This window comes from Triticum urartu, chromosome 3A, assembly GCF_056163025.1.
Source record: "Triticum urartu cultivar PI428250 chromosome 3A, HENAU_Tu73, whole genome shotgun sequence".
In the NCBI taxonomy this organism is placed as follows: domain Eukaryota; kingdom Viridiplantae; phylum Streptophyta; class Magnoliopsida; order Poales; family Poaceae; genus Triticum; species Triticum urartu.
Genome location: NC_141875.1, coordinates 106,131,954 through 106,152,942, shown reverse-complemented (window position 1 = coordinate 106,152,942; position 20,989 = coordinate 106,131,954). Strand labels below are relative to the sequence as shown.

The following is a 20,989-nucleotide window of genomic DNA, read 5'->3' as shown; positions in this document are numbered from 1 at the left end:
AAAAGATTGTTTCCCTTCCCATCTTTCAAAGGACAAATACTACAAGCATTTTCGACCATGTAGCACGATAAAGATGAGAAATTAAGCACAAAAAGATTATTTGAAACTGCAAAATGATTCCATGTGCACATAGTACAACAGATATTATGGTCTGACTGGAGTATCAATACCGAAATAGAGTACACAATAAAATCAAACTCGTACAGGCAAGTCTTTGTTCAACATGTTTGGAGAGTTTCGTAGCAGTAGGAAGAATTTGATCCATCTCTCGACCCTCACCAGGTGAACTTCAACTGGGTGAACACCGGAAGGATTTCGATCCATCTCTCAACCACCACCGGGTGATGCACTTCCACTGGGTGCACGGTGGTTGCCATTGTCTTCGCCGTCCCTGGGGCTCGGGCTACGACCATTTGCAGCTGGGCTCATGTTATTAGGGCTGTCAGCCTTCATTGGGCTCCTGCTGTTTTCCCTTGGTGCAGGGCTCCTGCTGCCAGGAGGGGTGGGGCTCCGGGCCCTCCCCTTGGCAGGTGAAGCGCTCCTCCTAGGGCTGCGGCTGTCACGGGGGCTCCTCATAGGGCTGCGACTGCCACGGGGGCTCTTCATAGGGCTGCGACTGTCGCGGGGGCTCTTCATAGGGCTGCGACTGTCGCGGGGGCTCCTCCTGGGGCTGCGACTGTCACGGGGGCTCCTCCTTGGGCTGCGACTGTCACGGGGGCTCCTTGATCGCCTTTCATCCCTCCTTGGGGAAACAGAGCGGCTAAGTAAAGCAAGAGACATACAGTCAGTGTTTCATATACAAAACATGATAGGAAAAAAAAGAATTAAAGCACAACACGAGTATGTTTAAAAGCAATATCAAGGAATCAACCAATTTTTTACATTGGCATATACTCCCTCCGCCCCGAAACAAGTGTCTCAACTTTGTACTAACTCTAGTACAAAGTTGTACTAAGCTTGAGACACTTATTTTGGGATGGAGTATTCATTAGTAGCAAACACGAGTATTTAATTAAAAATTACCACATTAGCGGGTTAGTAAAAATGTATGATGAAGTAAACCTATGCCCACAGAATAGCAGCAGATGGAACTAAACCCATGCATAACAGGAAAACAATATGCAAAAAATGAAATACCATGATAATTGGACAACAAAGGTCTTAAGAGCTTTAGTTTTGCAAGAAAAAAGAATACCAGTACTATGTTCAGAATTCAGACTCCACATACTACCAAAACAACGGAATCATGCCACAGAATAAGCAGAAACGGTGCCCAAATTTTCAAAGCAACGTATACCTGTAGCTCCTACTGCGGCTCCTGCTGTAGCTCCTATCACGCACCCTTCCACGGCGAGGAGATGGAGATCTGGAGTAACTCTTTCCACGCCTGTTTTCATCAACACAACTTAAGTCAGATATGCTCTACTTATAAAACAGAAAAGACAAACTCGCAGGGCATACTTGAGGTTCTTAGGGCTGTTCTGGCAATCCCTTTCTATGTGGCCACTATCTCCACAACGATAGCACCTATTTTTCCAGTCGCCAGCTTTGCAGTCACGAGCCCAATGCCCATCAATCCCACAGTTAAAGCAACGGCCAGAACCAGGAGGAGGTCCCCGACCCATATATTCACGGTCACCGCCACGGCCACGGTCACGGTCACCTCCTCCTCCTTGGCCACGCGGAACCTATAATGAAGATCATAATAAGTGCAAATAACAAAAGCATAAATCAACATAGAAAAAATTATAGTGAGCAATATTTACCCCTTTAGCAAACTCAACAATCATGCGGCTTCCATCAAAGTCACGACCATCAAGATTGTACCTTGCTTCATCAGCATCCCTGGGATCACTAAACTCCTGCAATAAGATTTATACAAGAAAAGGAGGGGCATCAATGTGAACAGTACAAACATGGATTAAGAAGTCAAAACAAGGTGAACAAGAGCGGTTACTTACAACAAATGCAAACTCATGCTTCATATCCACATGTCGCACTCTGTGGAAATGGTTTCCGGAAACAGTAACACCATCAAGACGCAAGTAGAGAAATGTATCACCACGCAGAATGAACTAAACACCAGGCATGATTGTGATTTCCATTAAAACAGGCAATTTATTTTTGAAAACAATCGCCAAAGTCTGCTAGAAACTTTGCGAGAATAGCCACCAATTCCACCAAGGGCACCCTCCCACCAATCCACCATGGACACCGAGGTTGGGTAAGCCCCCAAAACCTTCAACAAGATCATCCAAGTTAAAAAACATGAAGGGCTTGTGGATATATGTGATGGTACAAGAAACAATGGGGGGAGAGAGAACAATGTTGAGAGACCACAGGGTGCTGGCTTAGATATCCCGTATGGAATGCCATTGTCTCAGAGTAACCATGTCGATGACTAACGCCATTGGGTGCAAGAAATTGAACAGGTGTGTCTCAATTTCTGCTCTACATGTCTTCAGACAAGAGAGCAAAGCACAGACCTATTTGACTAAAAGCTAACTCACACATAATTTGCATGGGTGACATGACATGAAACCGGTCAAAATAAATCCGCTGTACAAGAAGGAACTAGTATATTTGTTCCATGAACTTGTCACTCAGAAGGCAAAAAGCAGCTCTGGCTGAGAGGAATTCTGCCCGCTCACCTCCCATATCTGCCGAAGAGGTCTTCAAGGTCCCTTGTGCGGGTGCGCGAGGGAAGACGACCCACGTACAGCCTTGTGTTGCCGCCATAACGATCACGCTCATCGTAGCGAGGCATTCTGCACCGAAACAAGCAGCAAAATGTCACAACCTACAACCACTGACATCATACAAGCAAACAGCCAAGCAGAGCAAACCCCTCCCCATACAAAGCAGCCAATCCAGCACAAATTCAGTTAGAGCAGCATACGGACATCTCGTGACGCAATCTATTACGTAGTATAGCCTAGCTGCGACCATACTGTTCCCCCCTTACGAATCATCAGCCCCAAAACCGCAACGAATCTAGAAAACCACCGACACCTCTTCAGAATATCTAATCCTAATTCGGATACGGCACGCCATGGATGCGGATCTGTCCGTACAAGCAAGCGAATCACGGGCCGACGGGATTCCCGCGGGCGAATCGAGCGGGAGCCCGGACCCAAGCGCCGGGCACCAGCGCGGCGGGCCGACGAGGCGAGGAATCGAGCGGAAGGACAGACGGGGGCACGAGATCGGATCGGGGGTCGGGGGTCTCACCTGCGAGAGCGAAGCGGAGGAAACCCTAGCCGCGGGAGGGGACAAGACTAGAGGAAGCTGCTCGGATGTGACGGCGGCGAACTTATACTCACGCCCGATTTGGTTTGGACGGCAGGTGTTGGATCGGGGGAGGCATCGACGGCTGACAGGGGGAGGAGCGGGCGCGGTGATATTCAGCTTGCCAATATCCATGTTTGTCACTTTGTTGTGATACTACCAGCACGGTGATATTCAGCTTGCCAATATCCATGGTCTTGCTTCTTATTTTTATTCTTTGTGTACATTTGCCCTTTCTTTTCTGTGTATAGTTCATCTACGGTCATAAAACTTGTGTGGAGATCGCGCTTTAATCAATGAACTAAAGAAAGTGCAAATTACGGAATTTAACATTGTTCCGCTGCACCGTCTACATTTACTTGGTCGTTTTCCATACGCATTCTGCTAGCGTGGCATACTCTGCCCAACTCTGATCGTTCGGCTCAACATGAAGACGAATTCGGATTGAGAGGGGGGGGGGGGCTGAAAAATCATGTGAGATTCGTTCCTCGTCTCATCCCACATTCTGGCTTCATTGTCCCTTCTTCAACTATAGTATCATACAATGACTCCCACAACGCGACCAGAGAGATGGGTTAGATTGCCACATAGTAGTGACGGTGTCCGGACTACAAACCTGTGATGTCAAACAAAAGTTATCTCTAAATCTTGTATTATTTCTTGAATTTTACACATGGAATTTAATTTCTATGTAAAGCCTTTAGCTCAAAAGTTGTGTAGCACAGCCACGATATTGGCTTCACCACTACCACAGAGGTGTTGCAAATGAGCAAACAACGGCATGCATGCTTAGGTAGGTGGTGTCATCAACTTCGCGATTCAGGCGTGGCGCACCAAACCACTTCCACGAGGCATGATTATGATGGGGAACGTAGTATTTCAAAAAAAATTCTACGATCATGCAAGATCTATTTAGGAGAAGCATAGCAATGAGCAGGGAGAGTGTGTCCACGTATCCTCGTAGACCGAAAGCGGAAGCGTTTAGTAACGCGATTGATGTAGTCGAACGTCTTCGCGATCCAACCGATCTAAGCACCGAACGTATGGCACCTCCGCGTTCAGCACACGTTCAGCTCGATGACGTCCCTTGATTTCTTGATCCAGTTGAGGACGAGGGAGAGTTCCGTCAGCACGATGGCGTGGCGACGGTGATGATGAAGTTACCGGCGTAGGGCTTTGCCTAAGCACTACAACGATATGACCGAGGTGTGTAACTGTGGAGGGGGGGCACCGCACACGGCTAAGAGAAGACTTGGTGTTCTAGGGTACCCCCTGCCCCCGTATATAAAGGAGGGGAGAGGGAGGCCGCCCGGCCCCTGTACAGCGCGCCAAGAGAGGGGAGTCCTACTAGGACTCCAAGTCCTAGTAGGATTCCACCTGGAAAAGTCCAATTCGGACCCAAAGGGGGGGGCGGCCCCTTGTGGCCCTTATCTCTCCCACTAAGGCCCATGAAGTCCCATTAGTTCCCCCGGGGGGTTCTGATAACCCTCCGGCACTCCGATAATTATCCGGTACCTCTCGGAACTCATCTGGTGTCCGAGTAACATCGTCCAATATATCAATCTTTATGTCTCGACCATCTCGAGACTCCTCGTCATGTCCGTGATCTCATACGGAACTCCAAACAAACTTCGGTCATCAAATCACATAACTCATAATACAAATCATCATCGAACATTAAGCATGCGGACTCTATGGGTTCGAGAACTATGTAGACATGACCGAGACACATCCCCGGTCAATAACCAATAGCGGAACCTGGATGCTCATATTGGATCCTACATATTCTACGAAGATCTTTATCGATCAAACTGCATAACAACATACGTTATTCCCTTTGTCATCGGTATGTTACTTGCCCGAGATTCGATCATCGGTATCATCATACCTAGTTCAATCTCGTTACTGGCAAGTCTCTTTACTCGTTCCATAATGCATCATACCGTGACTAACTCATTCGACGTATTGCTTGCAAGGCTCATAGTGATGTGCATTACCGAGAGGGCCCAGAGATACCTCTCTGATACACGGAGTGACAAATCCTAATCTCGGTCTATGCCAACTCAACAAACACCATCGGAGACACCTGTAGAGCATCTTTATAATCACCCAGTTACGTTGTGATGTTTGATAGTACACAAGGTGTTCCTCCGGTATTCGGGAGTTGCATAATCTCATAGTCAGAGGAACATGTATAAGTCATGAAGAAAGCAATAGCAATAAAACTAAACGATCATTATGCTAAGCTAACGGATGGGTCTTGTCCATCAAATCATTCTCCTAATTATGTGATCTCGTTCATCAAATGACAACACATGTCTATGGTCAGGAAACTTAACCATCTTTGGTTAACGAGCTAGTCAAGTAGAGGCATACTAGGGACACTCTGTTTTGTCTATGTATTCACACATGTACTAAGTTTCCGGTTAATACAATTCTAGCATGAATAATAAACATTTATCATGATATAAGGAAATATAAATAACAGCTTTATTATTGCCTCTAGTGCATATTTCCTTCAGTCTCCCACTTGCACTAGAGTCAATAATCTAGTTCACATCGTCATGTGATTTAACACCAATAGTTCACATTTTTATGTGATTAGTTCACATCTTCATGTGACTAACACACAATGGGTTTACTAGAGTCAATAATCTAGTTCACATCGCTATGTGATTAACACCCAAAGAGTACTAAGGTGTGATCATGTTTTGCTTGTGAGAGAAGTTTAGTCAACGGGTCTGCCACATTTAGAGCCGTATGCATTTTGCAAATTTTATATGTCTACAATGCTCTGCACGGAGCTACTCTAGCTAATTTCTCCCACTTTCAATATGTATCCAGACTGAGACTTAGAGTCATCCGGATAGTGTCAAAGCTTGCATTGACGTAACCCTTTCTGACAAACTTTTTGTCGCCTCCATAACCAAGAAACATGTCCTTATTCCACTAAGGATAATTCTGACCGATGTCCAGTGATCCACTCCTGGATCACTATTGTACCCTCTTGCCAAACTCATGGTGAGGTACACAATAGGTCTGGTACACAGCATAACATGTTTTATAGAACCTATGACTGAGGCATAGGGAATGACTTTCATTCTCTCTCTATCTTCTGCCGTGGTCAGGTTTTGAGTCTTACTCAACTTCACACCTTACAACTCAGGCAAGAACTCCTTCTTTGACTGATCCATTTTGAACTCCTTCAAAATCTTATCAAGGTATGTCCTCATCGAAAGTCTTATCAAGCGTCTTGATCTATCTTTATAGATCTTGATGCCCAATATGTAAGTAGCTTTATCGATGTCTTTCTTTGAAAAACTCCTTTCAAACATCCTTTATGCTTTCCAGAAAATTCTACATCATTCCCGATCAACAATATGTCATTCACATATACTTATTAGAAAGGCTGTAGTGCTCCCACTCACTTTCTTGTAAATATAGGCTTCACTGCAAGTTTGTATAAAACTATATGCTTTGATCAACTCATCAAAGTGTATATTCCAACTCCGAGATGTTTTCACCAGTCCATAGATGGATCGCTGGAGCTTGCACACTTTGTTAGCACCTTTAGGATTGACAAAACCTTTTTGTTGCATCATATACAACTTCTTCATTAAGAAATCCACTAAGGAATGCAATTTTGACATCCATTTGCTAGATTTCATAAAATGTGGCAATTGCTAACATGATTCGGACAGACTTAAGCATCGCTACGAGTGAGAAAATCTCATCATAGTCAACACCTTGAAATTGTCGAAAACCTTTTGCGACAATTCGAGCTTTGTAGATAGTAACACTACTATCAACATTTGTCTTCCTCTTGAAGATCCATTTATTCTCAATGGCTTGCTGATCATCGGGAAAGTCAACCAAAGTCCACACTTTGTTCTTCATACATGGATCCCATCTCAGATTTCATGGCCTCAAGCCATTTTGTGGAATCTGGGCTCATCATCGCTTCCTCATAGTTCACAGGTTCGTCATGGTATAGTAACATGACTTCCAGAACAGGATTACCGTACCACTCTAGCGCGGAACGTACTCTGGTTGACCTACGAGGTTCGGTAGTAACTTGATCTGAAGTTTCATGATCATCATCATTAACTTCCTCACTAATTGGTGTAGGCATCACTGGAACTGATTTCTGTGATGAACTACTCTCCAACTCGAGAGAAGGTACAACTACCTCATCAAGTTCTACTTTCCTCCCACTCACTTCTTTCGAGAGAAACTCCTTCTCTAGAAAGGATCCATTCTTAGAAACAAAGATCTTGCCTTCGGATCTATGATAGAAGGTGTACCCAATAGTTTCTTTTGGGCATCCTATGAAGACACACTTCTCTGATTTGGGTTCGAGCTTATCAGGCTGCAACTTTTTCATATAAGCATCGCAACCTCAAATTTTAGGAAATGGCAGTTTAGGTTTCTTGCTAAACCACAGTTCATATGGTGTCGTCTCAACGGATTTAGATGGTGCCCTAGTTAATGTGAATGCAACTGTCTTTAATGCATAACCCCAAAATGATAGTGGTAAATCGTTAAGAGTCATCATAGATCGCACCATATTCAATAAAGTATGGTTACGACATTCGGACACACCATTATGTTGTGGTGTTCCAGGTGGCGTGAGTTGTGAAATTTATTCCACATTGTTTTAAATTAAGGCCAAACTCATAACTCAAATATTCACCTCCACGATCAGATTGTAGAAATTTTATTTTCTTGTTACGATGATTTCCACTTCACTCTGAAATTCTTTAAACTTTTCAAATGTTTCAGACTTGTGTTTCATTAAGTGGATATACCCATATCTGCTCAAATCATCTGTGAAGGTTAGAAAATAATGATACCCACCGCGAGCCTCAACACTCATCGGACCACATACATCATTATGTATTATTTCCAATAAGTCAGTGGCTCGCTCCATTGTTCTGGAGAACAGAGTCTTAGTCATCTTGCCCATGAGGCATGGTTCGCAAGCACCAAGTGATTCATAATCAAGTGATTCCAAAAGCCCATCGGCATGGAGTTTCTTCATGTGCTTTACACCAATATGACCTAAACGACAGTGCCACAAATAAGTTACATTATCATTACTAACTTTGCATCTTTTGGCATCAATATTATGTGTATCATTGTGATCAAGATTCAGTAAACCATTTACATTGGATGTAAGACTGAGGGAGTCCTGGATTAGGGGGTGTTCGGATAGCCGAACTATACCTTCAAGCCGGACTCCTGGACTATGAAGATACAAGATTGAAGACTCTGTCCCGTGTCCGGAAGGGACTTTCCTTGGCGTGGAAAGCAAGCTTGGTGATACGGATGTTCAGGTCTCCTACCATTATAACCAACTCTATGTAACCCTAACCCTATCCGGTGTCTAAATAAACCGGAGGGTTTTAGTCCGTAGGACAACACACACATCAACAATCATACCATAGGCTAGCTTCTAGGGTTTAGCCTCTCTAATCTCGTGGTAGATCAACTCTTGTAATTGAAGGAAATATGCCCTAGAGGCAATAATAAAGTTATTATTTATTTCCTTATAATCATGATAAATGTTTATTATTCATGCTAGAATTGTATTAACCGGAAACATAATACATGTGTGAATACATAGACAAACAAAGTGTCACTAGTATGCCTCTACTTGACTAGCTCGTTAATCAAAGATGGTTATGTTTCCTAACCATGAACAATGAGTTGTTATTTGATTAACAAGGTCACATCATTAGTTGAATGATCTGATTGACATGACCCATTCCATTAGCTTAGCACACGATCGTTTAGTATGTTGCTATTGCTTTCTTCATGACTTATACATGTTCCTATGACTATGAGATTATGCAACTCCCGTTTGCCGGAGGAACACTTTGGGTGCTACCAAACGTCACAACGTAACTGGGTGATTATAAGGAGCATTACAGGTGTCTCCGAAGGTAGATGTTGGGTTGGTGTATATCGAGATTAGGATTTGTCACTCCGATTGTCGGAGAGGTATCTCTGGGCCCTCTCGGTAATACACATCACATAAGCCTTGCAAGCATTACAACTAATATGTTAGTTGTGAGATGATGTATTACGGAACGAGTAAAGAGACTTGCCGATAACGAGATTGAACTAGGTATTGGATACCGACGATCGAATCTCGGGCAAGTAACATACCGATGACAAAGGGAACAACGTATGTTGTTATGCGGTCTGACCGATAAAGATCTTCATAGAATATGTAGGAGCCAATATGGGCATCCAGGTCCCGCTATTGGTTATTGACCGGAGACGTGTCTCGGTCATGTCTACATTGTTCTTGATCCCGTAGGGTCCGCACGCTTAAGGTTACGATGACAGTTATATTATGAGTTTATGCATTTTGATGTACCGAAGGTTGTTCGGAGTCCCGGATGTGATCATGGACATGACGAGGAGTCTCGAAATGGTCGAGACGTAAAGATTGATATATTGGAAGCCTATGTTTGGATATCGGATGTATTCCGGGTGAAATCGGGATTTTACCGGAATACCGGGAGGGTTACCGGAACCCCCCGGGAGCTATATGGGCCATAGTGGGCCTTGGTGGAAAAGAGAAGAGGCTGCCCTAGATGGGCTGTGCGCCTCCCCCTTCCCCTAGTCCTATTAGGACTAGGAGAGGTGGCCGGCCCCCTCCTCCTCTTTTCCCCCTCCGCGAATCCTATTCCGACTAGGATTGGGGGGGGAATCCTACTCCTAGAGGGAGTAGGACTCTCCTGCGCCCTCCTCCTTGGCCGGCCAGCCTCCCCCCTCTACTCCTTTATATACGGAGGCAGGGGGCACCTCTAGACACACAAGTTGATCCACGTGATCTATTCCTTAGCCGTGTGCGGTGCCCCCTGCCACCATATACCTCGATAATACTGTAGCGGAGTTTAGGCGAAGCCCTGCTGCTGTAGTACATCAAGATCGTCACCACGCCATCGTGCTGACGGAACTCTTCCCCGACACTTTGCTGGATCGGAGTCCGGGGATCGTCATCGAGCTGAACGTGTGCTCGAACTCGGAGGTGTCGTAGTTCCGGTGCTTGATCGGTTGGATCGTGAAGACGTACGACGACTTCCTCTACATCGTGTCATCGCTTCCGCAGTCGGTCTGCGTTGGGTACATAGACAACACTCTTCCCCTCGTTGCTATGCATCACATGATCTTGCGTGTGCGTAGGAAATTTTTTGAAATTACTACGAAACCCAACAGTGGCATCCGAGCCTAGGTTATTTATGTTGATGTTATATGCACGAGTAGAACACAAGTGAGTTGTGGACGATACAAGTCATACTGCCTACCGGCATGTCATACTTTGGTTCGGCGGTATTGTTGGACGAGACGACCCGGACCAACCTTACGCGTACGCTTACGCGAGACCGGTTCCCTCGACGTGCTTTGCACAGAGATGGCTTGCGGGCGACTGTCTCTCCAACTTTAGTTGAACCGAGTGTGGCTACGCCCGGTCCTTGCGAAGGTTAAAACGGAGTCTATTTGACAAACTATCGTTGTGGTTTTGATGCGTAGGTGAGATTGGTTCTTACTTAAGCCCGTAGCAGCCACGTAAAACATGCAACAACAAAGTAGAGGACGTCTAACTTGTTTTTGCAGGGCATGTTGTGATGTGATATGGTCAAGGCATGATGCTGAATTTTATTGTATGAGATGATCATGTTTTGTAACCGAGTTATCGGCAATTGGCAGGAGCCATATGGTTGTCGCTTTATTGTATGCAATGCAATCGCGATGTAATGCTTTACTTTATTACTAAACGGTAGTGATAGTCGTGAAAGCATAAGATTGGCGAGACGACAACATTGCTACGATGGAGATCAAGGTGTCGCGCCGGTGACGATGGTGATCATGACGGTGCTTCGGAGATGGAGATCACAGGCACAAGATGATGATGGCCATATCATATCACTTATATTGATTGCATGTGATGTTTATCTTTTATGCATCTTATCCTGCTTTGATTGACGGTAGCATTATAAGATGATCTCTCACTAAATTATCAAGAAGTGTTCTCCCTGAGTATGCACCATTGCGAAAGTTCTTCGTGCTGAGACACCACGTGATGATCGGGTGTGATAGGCTCTACGTTCAAATACAACGGGTGCAAAACAGTTGCGCACGCAGAATACTCAGGTTATACTTGACGAGCCAAGCATATACAGATATGGCCTCGGAACACGGAGACCAAAAGGTCGAGCGTGAATCATATAGTAGATATGATCAACATAATGATGTTCACCGATGAAACTACTCCATCTCACGTGATGATCGGACATGGTTTAGTTGATTTGGATCACGCGATCACTTAGAGGATTAGAGGGATGTCGATCTAAGTGGGAGTTCTTAAGTAATATGATTAATTGAACTTAAATTTATCATGAACTTAGTCCCTGATAGTATCTTGCTTGTTTATGTTGATTGTAGATAGATGGCTCGTGCTGTTGTTCCGTTGAATTTTAATGCGTTCCTTGAGAAAGCAAAGTTGAAAGATGATGGTAGCAATTACACGGACTGGGTCCGTAACTTGAGGATTATCCTCATTGCTGCACAGAAGAATTACGTCCTGGAAGCACCGCTGGGTGCCAGGCCTGCTGCTGGAGCAACGCCAGATGTTATGAACGTCTGGCAGAGCAAAGCTGATGACTACTCGATAGTTCAGTGTGCCATGCTTTACGGCTTAGAATCGGGACTTCAACGACGTTTTGAACGTCATGGAGCATATGAGATGTTCCAGGAGTTGAAGTTGATATTTCAAGCAAATGCCTGGATTGAGAGATATGAAGTCTCCAATAAGTTCTATAGCTGCAAGATGGAGGAGAACAGTTCTGTCAGTGAGGATATACTCAAAATGTCTGGGTATAATAATCACTTGATTCAATTGGGAGTTAATCTTCCAGATGATTGCGTCATTGACAGAATTCTCCAATCACTGCCACCAAGCTACAAGAGCTTCGTGATGAACTATAATATGCAAGGGATGAACAAGACTATTCCCGAGCTCTTCGCGATGCTGAAAGCTGCGGAGGTAGAAATCAAGAAAGAGCATCAAGTGTTGATGGTCAACAAGACCACTAGTTTCAAGAAAAAGGGCAAAGGAAAGAAGAAGGGGAACTTCAAGAAGAACAGCAAGTCAGTTGCTGCTCAAGAGAAGAAACCCAAGTCTGGACCTAAGCCTGAAACTGAGTGCTTCTACTGCAAGCAGACTGGTCACTGGAAGCGGAACTGCCCCAAGTATTTGGCGGATAAGAAGGATGGCAAAGTAAACAAAGGTATATGTGATATACATGTTATTGATGTGTACCTTACTAATGCTCGCAGTAGCACCTGGGTATTTGATACTGGTTCTGTTGCTAATATTTGCAACTCGAAACAGGGGCTACGGATTAAGCGAAGATTGGCTAAGGACGAGGTGACGATGCACGTGGGAAACGGTTCCAAAGTCGATGTGATCGCGGTCGGCACGCTACCTCTACATCTACCTTCGGGATTAATATTAGACCTAAATAATTGTTATTTGGTGCCAGCATTGAGCATGAACATTATATCTGGATCTTGTTTAATGCGAGACGGTTATTCATTTAAATCAGAGAATAATGGTTGTTCTATTTATATGAGTAATATCTTTTATGGTCATGAACCCTTGAAGAGTGGTCTATTCTTATTGAATCTCGATAGTAGCAATACACATATTCATAATGTTGAAGCCAAACGATGCAGAGTTGATAATGAAAGTGCAACTTATTTGTGGCACTGTCGTTTAGGTCATATCGGTATAAAGCGCATGAAGAAACTCCATACTGATGGACTTTTGGAACCACTTGATTATGAATCACTTGGTACTTGCGAACCGTGCCTCATGGGCAAGATGACTAAAACACCGTTCTCCGGTACTATGGAGAGAGCAACAGATTTGTTGGAAATCATACATACCGATGTATGTGGTCCGATGAATATTGAGGCTCGTGGCGGATATCGTTATTTTGTCACCTTCACAGATGATTTAAGCAGATATGGGTATATCTACTTAATGAAACATAAGTCTGAAACATTTGAAAAGTTCAAAGAATTTCAGAGTGAAGTTGAAAATAATCGTAACAAGAAAATAAAGTTTCTACGATCTGATCATGGAGGAGAATATTTGAGTTACGAGTTTGGTGTACATTTGAAAAACTGTGGAATAGTTTCGCAACTCACGCCACCCGGAACACCACAACGTAATGGTGTGTCCGAACGTCGTAATCGTACTTTACTAGATATGGTGCGATCTATGATGTCTCTTACTGATTTACCGCTATCATTTTGGGGTTATGCTCTAGAGACGGCCGCATTCACGTTAAATAGGGCACCATCAAAATCCGTTGAGACGACGCCTTATGAACTGTGGTTTGGCAAGAAACCAAAGTTGTCGTTTCTTAAAGTTTGGGGCTGCGATGCTTATGTGAAAAAGCTTCAACCTGAAAGCTCGAACCCAAATCGGAGAAATGTGTCTTCATAGGATATCCAAAGGAAACTATTGGATACACCTTCTATCACAGATCCGAAGGCAAGACTTTTGTTGCTAAATTCGGAAACTTTCTTGAGAAGGAGTTTCTCTCGAAAGAAGTGAGTGGGAGGAAAGTAGAACTTGACGAGGTAACTGTACCTACTCCCTTGTTGGAAAGTAGTACATCACAGAAAATTGTTTTTGCGACACCTACACCAATAAGTGAGGAAGTTAATGATAATGATCATGAAACTTCAGAACAAGATACTACTGAACCTCGTAGATCAACCAGAATAAGATCCGCACCAGAGTGGTACGGTAATCCAGTTCTGGAAGTCATGCTACTAGATCATGATGAACCTACGAACTATGAAGAAGCGATGGTGAGCCCAGATTCCGCAAAGTGGCTTGAAGCCATGAAATCTGAGATGGGATCCATGTATGAGAACAAAGTATGGACTTTGGTTGACTTGCCCGACGATCGGCAAGCAATTGAGAATAAATGGATCTTCAAGAAGAAGACTGACGCTGATGGTAATGTTACTGTCTACAAAGCTCGACTTGTCGCGAAAGGTTTTCGGCAAGTTCAAGGGATTGACTACGATGAGACCTTCTCACCCGTAGCGATGCTTAAGTCCGTCCGAATCATGTTAGTGATTGCCGCATTTTATGATTATGAAATTTGGCAGATGGATGTCAAAACTGCATTCCTGAATGGATTTCTGGAAGAAGAGTTGTATATGATGCAATCGGAAGGTTTTGTCGATCCAAAGGGAGCTAACAAAGTGTGCAAGCTCCAGCGATCCATTTATGGACTGGTGCAAGCCTCTCGGAGTTGGAATAAACGTTTTGATAGTGTGATCAAAGCATTTGGTTTTATACAGACTTTCGGAGAAGCCTGTATTTACAAGAAAGTGAGTGGGAGCTCTGTAGCATTTCTGATATTATATGTGGATGACATATTGCTAATTGGAAATGATATAGAATTTCTGGATAGCATAAAGGGATACTTGAATAAAAGTTTTTCAATGAAAGACCTCGGTGAAGCTGCTTACATATTAGGCATTAAGATCTATAGAGATAGATCAAGACGCTTAATTGGACTTTCACAAAGCACATACCTTGACAAAATTTTGAAGAAGTTCAAAATGGATCAAGCAAAGAAAGGGTCCTTGCCTGTGTTACAAGGTGTGAAATTGAGTAAGACTCAATGCCCGACCACTGCAGAAGGTAGAGAGAATATGAAAGATGTTCCCTATGCATCAGCCATAGGATCTATCATGTATGCAATGCTGTGTACCAGACCTGATGTGTGCCTTGCTATAAGTTTAGCAGGGAGGTACCAAAGTAATCCAGGAATGGATCACTGGACAGCGGTCAAGAACATCCTGAAATACCTGAAAAGGACTAAGGATATGTTTCTCGTATATGGAGGTGACAAAGAGCTCACCGTAAAAGGTTACGTTGATGCAAGCTTTGACACTGATCCGGACGATTCTAAATCGCAAACCGGATACGTGTTTACATTAAACGGTGGAGCTGTCAGTTGGTGCAGTTCTAAACAAAGCGTCGTAGCGGGATCTACATGTGAAGCGGAGTACATAGCTGCTTCGGAAGCAGCGAACGAAGGAGTCTGGATGAAAGAGTTCATATCCGATCTAGGTGTCATACCTAATGCATCGGGTCCAATGAAAATCTTTTGTGACAATACTGGTGCAATTGCCTTGGCAAAGGAATCCAGATTTCACAAAAGGACCAAACACATCAAGAGACGCTTCAACTCCATCCGGGATCTAGTCCAGGTGGGAGACATAGAGATTTGCAAGATACATACGGATCTGAATGTTGCAGACCCGTTGACTAAGCCTCTTCCACGAGCAAAACATGATCAGCACCAAAGCTCCATGGGTGTTAGAATCATTACAGTGTAATCTAGATTATTGACTCTAGTGCAAGTGGGAGACTGAAGGAAATATGCCCTAGAGGCAATAATAAAGTTATTATTTATTTCCTTATAATCATGATAAATGTTTATTATTCATGCTAGAATTGTATTAACCGGAAACATAATACATGTGTGAATACATAGACAAACAAAGTGTCACTAGTATGCCTCTACTTGACTAGCTCGTTAATCAAAGATGGTTATGTTTCCTAACCATGAACAATGAGTTGTTATTTGATTAACGAGGTCACATCATTAGTTGAATGATCTGATTGACATGACCCATTCCATTAGCTTAGCACACGATCGTTTAGTATGTTGCTATTGCTTTCTTCATGACTTATACATGTTCCTATGACTATGAGATTATGCAACTCCCGTTTGCCGGAGGAACACTTTGGGTGCTACCAAACGTCACAACGTAACTGGGTGATTATAAAGGAGCATTACAGGTGTCTCCGAAGGTAGATGTTGGGTTGGCGTATATCGAGATTAGGATTTGTCACTCCGATTGTCGGAGAGGTACCTCTGGGCCCTCTCGGTAATACACATCACATAAGCCTTGCAAGCATTACAACTAATATGTTAGTTGTGAGATGATGTATTACGGAACGAGTAAAGAGATTTGCCGATAACGAGATTGAACTAGGTATGGATACCGACGATCGAATCTCGGGCAAGTAACATACCGATGACAAAGGGAACAACGTATGTTGTTATGCGGTCTGACCGATAAAGATCTTCATAGAATATGTAGGAGCCAATATGGGCATCCAGGTCCCGCTATTGGTTATTGACCGGAGACGTGTCTCGGTCATGTCTACATTGTTCTCGAACCCGTAGGGTCCGCACGCTTAAGGTTACGATGACAGTTACATTATGAGTTTATGCATTTTGATGTACCGAAGGTTGTTCGGAGTCCCGGATGTGATCATGGACATGACGAGGAGTCTCTAAATGGTCGAGAGGTAAAGATTGATATATTGGAAGCCTATGTTTGGATATCGGATGTATTCCGGGTGAAATCGGGATTTTACCGGAATACCGGGAGGGTTACCGGAACCCCCCGGGAGCTATATGGGCCATAGTGGGCCTTGGTGGAAAAGAGAAGAGGCTGCCCTAGATGGGCTGTGCGCCTCCCCCTTCCCCTAGTCCTATTAGGACTAGGAGAGGTGGCCGGCCCCCTCCTCCTCTTTTCCCCCTCCGCGAATCCTATTCCGACTAGGATTGGGGGGGGGATCCTACTCCTAGAGGGAGTAGGACTCTCCTGCGCCCTCCTCCTTGGCCGGCCAGCCTCCCCCCTCTACTCCTTTATATACGGAGGCAGGGGGCACCTCTAGACACACAAGTTGATCCACGTGATCTATTCCTTAGCCGTGTGCGGTGCCCCTGCCACCATATACCTCGATAATACTGTAGCGGAGTTTAGGCGAAGCCCTGCTGCTGTAGTACATCAACATCGTCACCACGCCGTCGTGCTGACGGAACTCTTCCCCGACACTTTGCTGGATCGGAGTCCGGGGATCGTCATCGAGCTGAACGTGTGCTCGAACTCGGAGGTGCCGTAGTTTCGGTGCTTGATCGGTTGGATCGTGAAGACGTACGACTACTTCCTCTACGTCGTGTCATCGCTTCCACAGTCGGTTTGCGTTGGGTACGTAGACAACACTCTTCCCCTCGTTGCTATGCATCACATGATCTTGCGTGTGCGTAGGAAATTTTTTGAAATTACTACGAAACCCAACAGTAATACCCATACCATCAATATTAATCAAGCAGGACGTAGGGTTTTACCTGTTGGGGAACGTAGTAATTTCAAAATTTTCCTACGCACACGCAAGATCATGGTGATGCATAGCAACGAGAGGGGAGAGTGTGATCTACGTACCCTTGTAGACCGACAGCGGAAGCGTTAGCACAGCGCGGTTGATGTAGTCGTACGTCTTCACGGCCCGACCGATCAAGCACCGAAACTACGGCACCTCCGAGTTTTAGCACACGTTCAGCTCGATGACGATCCCCGGACTCCGATCCAGCAAAGTGTCGGGGAAGAGTTCCGTCAGCACGACGGCGTGGTGACGATCTTGATGTACTACCGTCGCAGGGCTTCGCCTAAGCACCGCTACAATATTATCGAGGATTATGGTGGAAGGGGGCACCGCACACGGCTAAGAATATGATCACGTGGATCAACTTGTGTGTCTAGGGGTGCCCCCGCCCCCGTATATAAAGGAGTAAGGGGAGGAGGCCGGCCGGCCCCTATTGGCGTGCCAGGAGGAGTCCTCCTCCTAGTAGGAGTAGGACTCCTACTAGGAGGGGGAAGGAAGTGGGGAGGGAGAAGGAAAGGGGGGCGCCGCCCCCCTCTCCTAGTCCAATTCGGACCAGGGGGGAGGAGGCGCGCGGCCCACCCTGGCTGCCCCTCTCTCTCTCCACTAAGGCCCATATGGCCCATTACTTCTCCCGGTAGGGTTCTGATAACCCTCCGGCTCTCCGGTTTTCTCCGAAATCACCCGGAACACTTTCGGTGTTCGAATATAGCCGTCCAATATATCAATCTTTATGTCTCGACCATTTTGAGACCCCTCGTTATGTCCGTGATCACATCCGGGACTCCGAACTAACTTCAGTACATCAAAACTCATAAACTCATAATATAACTGTCATCGAAACCTTAAGCGTGCGGACCCTACGGGTTCGAGAACAATGTAGACATGACCGAGACACGTCTCAAGTCAATAACCAATAGCGGAACCTGGATGCTCATATTGGCTCCTACATATTCTACGAAGATCTTTATCGGTCAGATCGCATAATAACATACGTTGTTCCCTTTGTCATCGGTATTTTACTTGCCCGAGATTCGATCGTCGGTATCTCAATACCTAGTTCAATCTCGTTATCGGCAAGTCTCTTTACTCGTTTTGTAATACATCATCTCGCAACTAACTCATTAGTTGCAATGCTTGCAAGGCTTATGTGATGTGCATTACCGAGAGGGCCCAGAGATACCTCTCCGACAATCGGAGTGACAAATCCTAATATCGAAATACGCCAACCCAACATGTACCTTTGGAGACACTTGTAGAGCTCCTTTATAATCACCCAGTTACGTTGTGACATTTGGTAGCACACAAAGTGTTCCTCCGGCAAACGGGAGTTGCATAATCTCATAGTCATAGGAACATGTATATGTCATGAAGAAAGCAATAGCAACATACTAAACGATCGGGTGCTAAGCTAATGGAATGGGTCAAGTCAATCAGATCATTCTCCTAATGATGTGATCCCGTTTAATCAAATAACAACTCTTTGTCTATGGTTAGGAAACATAACCATCTTTGATTAACGAGCTAGTCAAGTAGAGGCATACTAGTGACACTCTGTTTGTCTATGTATTCACACATGTATTATGTTTTCAGTTAATACAATTCTAGCATGAATAATAAACATTTATCATGAAATAAGGAAATAAATAATAACTTTATTATTGCCTCTAGGGCATATTTCCTTCAGTCTCCCACTTGCACTAGAGTCAATAATCTAGTTCATATCGCCATGTGATCTAACATCAATAGTTCACATCTTTATGTGGTTAACACCCATAGTTCACATCGATATGTGACCAACACCCAAAGGGTTTACTAAAGTCAGTAATCTAGTTCACATTGCTATGTGATTAACACCCAAAGAGTATTAAGGTTTAGTCAACGGGTCTGTCATATTCGGATTCGTAAGTATTTTGCAAATTTCTATGTCTACAATGCTTTGCACAGAGATACTTTAGCTAATTGCTCCCACTTTCAATATGTATCCAGATGAAGACTTAGAGTCATCCGGATCAGTGCCAAAACTTGTATCGACGTAACCCTTTTACGACGAACCTTTTGTCACCTCCATAATCGAGAAACATATCCTTATTCCACTAAGGATAATTTTGACCGCTGTCAAGTGATCTACTCCTAGATCACTATTGTACTCCCTTGCCAGAATCAGTGTAGGGTATACAATAGGTCTGGTACACAGCATGGCATACTTTATAGAACCTGTGGCCAAGGCATAGGGAATGACTTTCATTCTCTTTCTATTTTTTGCTGTGGTCGGGCTTTGAGTATTACTCAATTTCACACCTTGTAACACAGGCAAGAATTCTTTCTTTGACCGTTCCATTTTGAACTAATTCAAAATCTTGTCAAGGTATGCACTCATTGAAGAAACTTATCAAGCGTTTTGATCTATCTCTATAGATCTTGATGCTCAATATGTAAGCAGCTTCACCGAGGTCTTTCTTTGAAAAACTTATTTCAAACACTCCTTTATGCTTTGCAGAATAATTCTATATTATTTCCGATCAATAATATGTCATTCACATATACTTGTCAGAAATGCTGTACTGCTCCCACTCACTTTCTTGTAAATACAGGCTTCACCACAAGTCTGTATAAAACTATGTACTTTGATCATCTCATCAAAGCGCATATTCCAACTCCAAGATGCTTGTACCAGTCCGCAGATGGATCGCTGGAGCTTGCATATTTTGTTAACACTTTTAGGATTGACAAAACCTTCTGATTGCATCATATACAACTCTTCTTTAAGAAATCCATTAAGGAATGCAGCTTTGTTTATCCATTTGCCAGATTTCATAAAATGCGGCAATTGCTAACATGATTCGGACAGACTTAAGCATAGATACGAGTGAGAAACTCTCATCGTAGTCAACATCTTGAACTTGTCGAAAACCTTTTTGCGACAATTCTAGCTTTGTAGATAGTAACACTACTATCAGCGTCCGTCTTCCTCTTGAAGATCCATTTATTTTCAATTGCTTGCCGATCAACGGGCAAGTCAACCAAAGTCCATACTTTGTTTTCATACATGGATCCCATCTCAGATTTCATGGCTTCAAGCCATTTTGCAGAATCTAGGCTCACTATCGCTTCTTCATAGTTCGTAGGTTCATCATGATTTAGTAGCATGATTTCCAGAACAGGATTACCGTACCACTCTGGTGCGGATCTTACTCTGGTTGATCTACGAGGTTCAGTAATAACTTGATCTGAAGTTTCATGATCATCATCATTAATTTCCTCACTAATTGGTGTAGGTGTCACAGAAACCGTTTTCTGTGATGAACTATTTTCCAACAAGGGAGCAGGTACAGTTACCTCATCAAGTTCTACTTTCCTCCCACTCACTTCTTTCAAGAGAAACTCCTTCTCCAGAAAGGATCCATTCTTAGC

General features: G+C 44.1%; 1 protein-coding gene across 1 annotated transcript; it reads right to left on the bottom strand.

The window, feature by feature from the left end:
• Nucleotides 1–81: 81 nt before the first annotated feature.
• LOC125543116 (uncharacterized) lies at nucleotides 82–3,396 on the bottom strand. Its single transcript, XM_048706367.2, has 7 exons — nucleotides 3,232–3,396; nucleotides 2,652–2,768; nucleotides 1,962–2,001; nucleotides 1,767–1,862; nucleotides 1,462–1,688; nucleotides 1,298–1,387; nucleotides 82–760 (listed from the first exon to the last, which is right to left on the bottom strand). The coding sequence occupies exons 2-7, from the start codon at nucleotides 2,765–2,767 to the stop codon at nucleotides 328–330; spliced, it is 1,002 nt and encodes a 333-aa protein (XP_048562324.2). The 5' UTR covers nucleotide 2,768; nucleotides 3,232–3,396; the 3' UTR covers nucleotides 82–327.
• Nucleotides 3,397–20,989: the final 17,593 nt, after the last annotated feature.